The 4,867-nt window shown below is 36.6% G+C and overlaps 1 protein-coding gene across 1 annotated transcript; it reads left to right on the top strand.

Annotated features, from left to right (window-relative positions):
• Positions 1 to 602: 602 nt before the first annotated feature.
• On the top strand, positions 603 to 4,451 carry cibar1 (CBY1 interacting BAR domain containing 1; the record flags this gene model as incomplete). The annotated part of the gene is given in 7 exon segments (XM_037692851.1): positions 603 to 709; positions 2,358 to 2,592; positions 2,670 to 2,738; positions 3,510 to 3,611; positions 3,829 to 3,834; positions 4,026 to 4,130; positions 4,338 to 4,451. Coding segments are annotated over 7 exon segments (660 nt in total), but the record flags the coding sequence as incomplete, so codon positions are not given.
• Positions 4,452 to 4,867: the final 416 nt, after the last annotated feature.

The raw sequence follows: 4,867 nt of genomic DNA, 5'->3' as shown, positions 1-4,867 counted from the left end.
TATATATATATATATATTTATATATATATCAATATATATATATATATATATATGTCATTTTGATTTTATGTAAAGCAGAAACGGAGAGAGTTTAAGCATTAATATGAAATTTTAAATTATGTTTCCTTAAACACTCTAGAAAGATATTGATGCAATGGCTATAAAATATTAAAGAAAAACGTTACCTTATTTAAACTATTAATGGCATTTAAAGAATTGATTGATTTATAAATGAAATAATACGGTTTAATAAATGGCGTAACCTGCCAGGTGGTGCAACTATGGAACTGAACAAAGCTATACTGTAGTATTACTCATATTCAGTTGTTTTTAATCCATACAGACATGAAATTGAAATTACAAATAAAATGTATTTTTTAACTAAAATGTTTAAAAAGCTATAAAATATTCCCTTAGATCAGTTTAAATGTTTACATTTAGGCTGAAAAACTAACTATTAAAAAAATGTAATCTTCCCTTTGCAAGCTCTTTCGAGGAAACGAGGAAAATCGTGCAAGCAAACAAAACTCAATCTCCCATAATGCAATCTCTTAAGCGGAAATGCCGTGAACTCCATGGAAACGGCAGAATGGTTTGCTAATAGCTGCTAGCTAGATAGCAAGGTGCTAAAAGACGTCGCTGTTCATAGGAAACATTTCATTCACGGTTTGTCGGCGGATATGAGTCGTACTCCTGATGCCAGAGCCAGGTAATGATATATTTAACACGCTCAAACATTTAAAAACAATAATTCACGCAAAACAGCCAACAAGGACATCGTTGGATGAGGTAGCATTATGTTTTTTTGTGTTTTTCACAGGCAGAGCCAGAAATGTTTAGTGCTTTTACTGCTTCTAAACAAAATGGCTGTTTTACATTTATGAACTGTATGTTGGCCATTCTTAAGTATTCTGTAGAAACGACTAAATATAAGAAAAAAAAAACGAAGAAATGGCATTACTAATTATCTGAGGGATTATGAATAACTGTGTGCATTAAATCTGCAACATGTTGGATGGATACGACTGGTTGAAATATAACTGTACACAAAGTTGGAAACAAATGTCAAACCTGTTTTTTTTTTTTTTTGTTTTTTTTTGTAAAAACATAATTTATCATGCCTTTCCCAATATAAATTTCAAGGCCTAGAACACTTCAAAAGAATGCATATCGCCCGCCGCCTTTCATGCCAGAGTTTTAGACAAACATCACTTTATGATGACAAATGAGTTGGAGCCGTTTTGATTAAACCTTTAATGCAGCATTATGTATGATCTCAAGTAATATCAGAAGATGTCAGGCTCAGAATGTGATGTGAATGACTCATCTATTACCACATCAAACTTTACCTCGATGCATTTACTGATTTATAGAAGTTTTTGGGGGCGGCACAGTGGAACAGTTGATAGAGCAGCAGGTCGCTGGATTGAATCCCAGCTGGGAACCTTTCTGGGTGGAGTTTGCATGTTCAAAAACATGCGTGTTAGGCTGATTGATAACTCTAAATTGTAACTAGGTGTGAGTGAGAGAGTGAATTGTTTGTCTCATGTCCCTGTGATGGACTGGACATATCCCTACCTCTTGAACAGTGATGGCTGACTGGTACCGGACGGATGGATGGAAGAAGTTTTTGTGTTCTGCCAAAATCTTGTGCACAGAACGGGTTCTTGGAGGCAATGCAAGAACAAAAAGACAATTTTTGTCACACAACTACATCGAGTACAAATTTTGGCACATTTGATGGAGTATAAATCACTACTAATGCACTGCAAATTGTGAACACAATTTCTTCCAAACTGACTGAATTACAGGCATTTTTAGTTTTTTTGTAAGATCAGTTGGCAGTGGTCTCTTAACGTGAACCGACTCCAAAAGTTGATAATTTTGTAGAGATAAATGCATGAACTAGTTCTTGAAAGTTCTATTTGAATCTGTCTAATGGTTCATAAGATATTTTGCTAAAAGACAGAGTTGACTCTAATAGGTATGCCAAAGTTTTGAACACAGTTCTGATCAAGTAGGTAGCACTCACAATAGAAGTTGGGGATTAATCTCAGCTACTACTTCACCAAATTTTAGGTCAATATCTGTTAAATTGACAGAATTAGCTGGTTTATGTTTGCTAAGATTACTTTGTTGTGGCAGCCATCTTGAACTGGGTTTTCTCCAAAAGTCTGCACGTAGATGTTCGTCTAATGATTAATTTCAGAATGTTTTATTCAAATACTTTCAGTGATTCATGAGATATTTTGTTAACAGTACAGACAAGGCTTTAGGTGGCAAGCAATAACAGAAGCACCTATATAAGCTTTTATTCAACCGATTATTGTTGTAATGATGCAGTTCATCCTTTCCAGAGATAACCAGACAAAGAGGATCCAGGAGAACATCACCAATGTGGAGAAACACTTTGGAGATATGTGCCAACTGTTCGCTGCCTACGCTCGCAAAACAGCCGGGCTGCGAGACAAAGCAGACCTCCTGGTCCAAGAAATTGGCACTTATTCTGACACGGAGACCCCAGATCTCAAGAGGGGGATGAAGCAGTTTGCTGAACACCTGGCCAAGATTCAGGACTACCGTCAAGCTGAGGTGGATTTTACTGATGATGCTCATATTCACACCGTCTGAATTTGTTTTGAAACCTGTTGTGTACATTTGATTTGCAGGTGGAAAGACTGGAAGCTAAAGTCATCGAGCCATTAAAAAGCTATGGAGCTGTGGTGAAGCGTAAAAGGGTAAGTGTTCTCATCATCCGCAGCTGTGTTGACCTCAACACTAACTTACACGTAAACCGAACACAGCTGCAGCCAAAAGAAATATGGTGTATTAATTTATTTATTTACTAAAAGGAAGACTGAGGGTGTTGAGCTGTTTGTGTCAGTGCTATGGCATGACCACAAGAGGGCAGTATATCTCAAAGTTTAACTCCCAGTAGCGTTTTAAGTTTTGCCAGCATCAATCTGCTGTAATCAGTTTTGTTGCATGTAGAGTGTTATTCATGAACTGCATTATAATCATCCATCTTTATCCGCTTCTTCCTTTTTGGGTTGCGAGGGTCACTGGTGCCCATATCCAGCAGTCACTGTGTGAGAGGCGGGGACAGGTCTCCAGTTCATCGCAGGGCCACATAGAGACAAATGAGACAAACAACCATTCACTCTCTCACTCACAGCTAGGGATCCTAAATGTTATTAAATTAAACTAAAATAAGTTGTGCTGGGCTGCACAATATTGTGTTGGTTAGCATTCTTTTTGTACAACTTTCGTTGAACTTTTATTTAGAATCTTTAGAAATAATGTCAGTCTTGTGCAAATGGCAAATATTGTGTGTGCACTGGGTCACTTTCAAATTTTTATTTAAATAAAGCCATGAGGGTAAAATATGACCCTGAGGTTTGCTTTAATAGACTGTTGAAGCCTCTAACTTTCTTTATTATGACAGAAAACAACTATAGTTGTTTCTTATAAGGATCCCTGTTGTTTTGTGTATCTGTGTGTACGCGCAGGAGGATCTGAAGACAACTCAAAGTGCCAGAGACAGAGAAGCCAAACAGATGGCTCGGGTTGAGAGGACCAGACTGAGAAACCCTTCAGACAGACAGATTATTGTATCCTTGCATTGTTTCTTTTTAGTTCTTTAACTCTTTTATCCAACAGTCAGATAAACTTACATATTGTATCAACAGTGTGTATCAGTGCTAAATTTTATATGAATTATAATCTGTTTAGTTTGTCAAACACAGTTGTAGTTCAGTGTCTGCAGAAGTAGAATGAAGTCTGATAAAGGTTATAATATCTTTGTGTTTCCTTAACCACAACTTTCAGTCTCAGGTGTGCGCCGTGTAAACTGCTTTCCTTCACTGAAAATGCAGCTTGTTCAAAAATGTGTTGTTTTCGTCCGAGTTTCAATTTTGTTTCACTTCTCTTCAAGTTCATCACAATTAAGTCATAAGTATACAAATGGAAATGTATTAGTTTGTTTTAAAGTACAGTATGTGCTTTATAAATGTTCATACTTTTAGGCTGAAAGCGAACTTCAGAGAGCCACCATGGATGCCACAAGGACCACCAAGCAACTGGAGGAGACCATAGATGAGTTTGAGAGACAGAAGATCCAGGACATCAAGGTTCGCTGCATCGAGCTTTCTGTCCACAGGGAATTCAACATGGAGGACCTTCTCTGACATTCTTACTTCAGCCTCTTTTAAGCAGTTTGAAACTGCTCTTGTTTGCTACTTGTTTACATTTTTACATCTTGCCATCATCACAGTTGTAGTTCATTGACATTTTTTCTGAGTCTGGTGTTAAACCATCTTTATCTTCTTCTCGTACAGAAAGTCTTCGGCGAGTTCGTGACAGTAGAAATGGCATTCCATGCCAAGGCTTTGGAGATCTACACCTCGGCCTTCCAAAGCATTCAAAGTGTGGATGAAGATGCAGACCTGGAGGTTAGATCTTACTCGGTCATATTTAGTTAGCCAGTTTTAATGTAGTAAACAAATAATAATCCAAGCTGTGATATAATCATTGATTCGTAACACTGAGCATAATTTACATTAACACGTGTTCTGGGTGATAAACACAGAGAGTCACTTGATTTGCTTTTATTACAAACTTTTTCTCTGCATTTCAAAAAGGCTTAGGTATATAAAAAAACAAAAGATAATGTAAATAAAGTAATATAAGTACTGGTAAATACAAGTAAATAAAACAATATTTGTGACCTTGCAAAGCCCAAAATCAGAACATGAACTCTGATTTCAGGCATCTATACTGAAAATTAAAAATACTGTCGTCCCTTGTTTATTGTGGGGGTTAAGTTCTGCAAAGTAGCAACATTATATTTATTTTAGTATATATATAT

This window comes from Nematolebias whitei, chromosome 19 (assembly GCF_014905685.2).
Source record: "Nematolebias whitei isolate Nwh7 chromosome 19, NemWhi1, whole genome shotgun sequence".
In the NCBI taxonomy this organism is placed as follows: domain Eukaryota; kingdom Metazoa; phylum Chordata; class Actinopteri; order Cyprinodontiformes; family Rivulidae; genus Nematolebias; species Nematolebias whitei.
The sequence above is the reverse complement of the archived record's forward strand: the minus strand, read 5'-3'. Positions and strand labels throughout refer to the sequence as shown.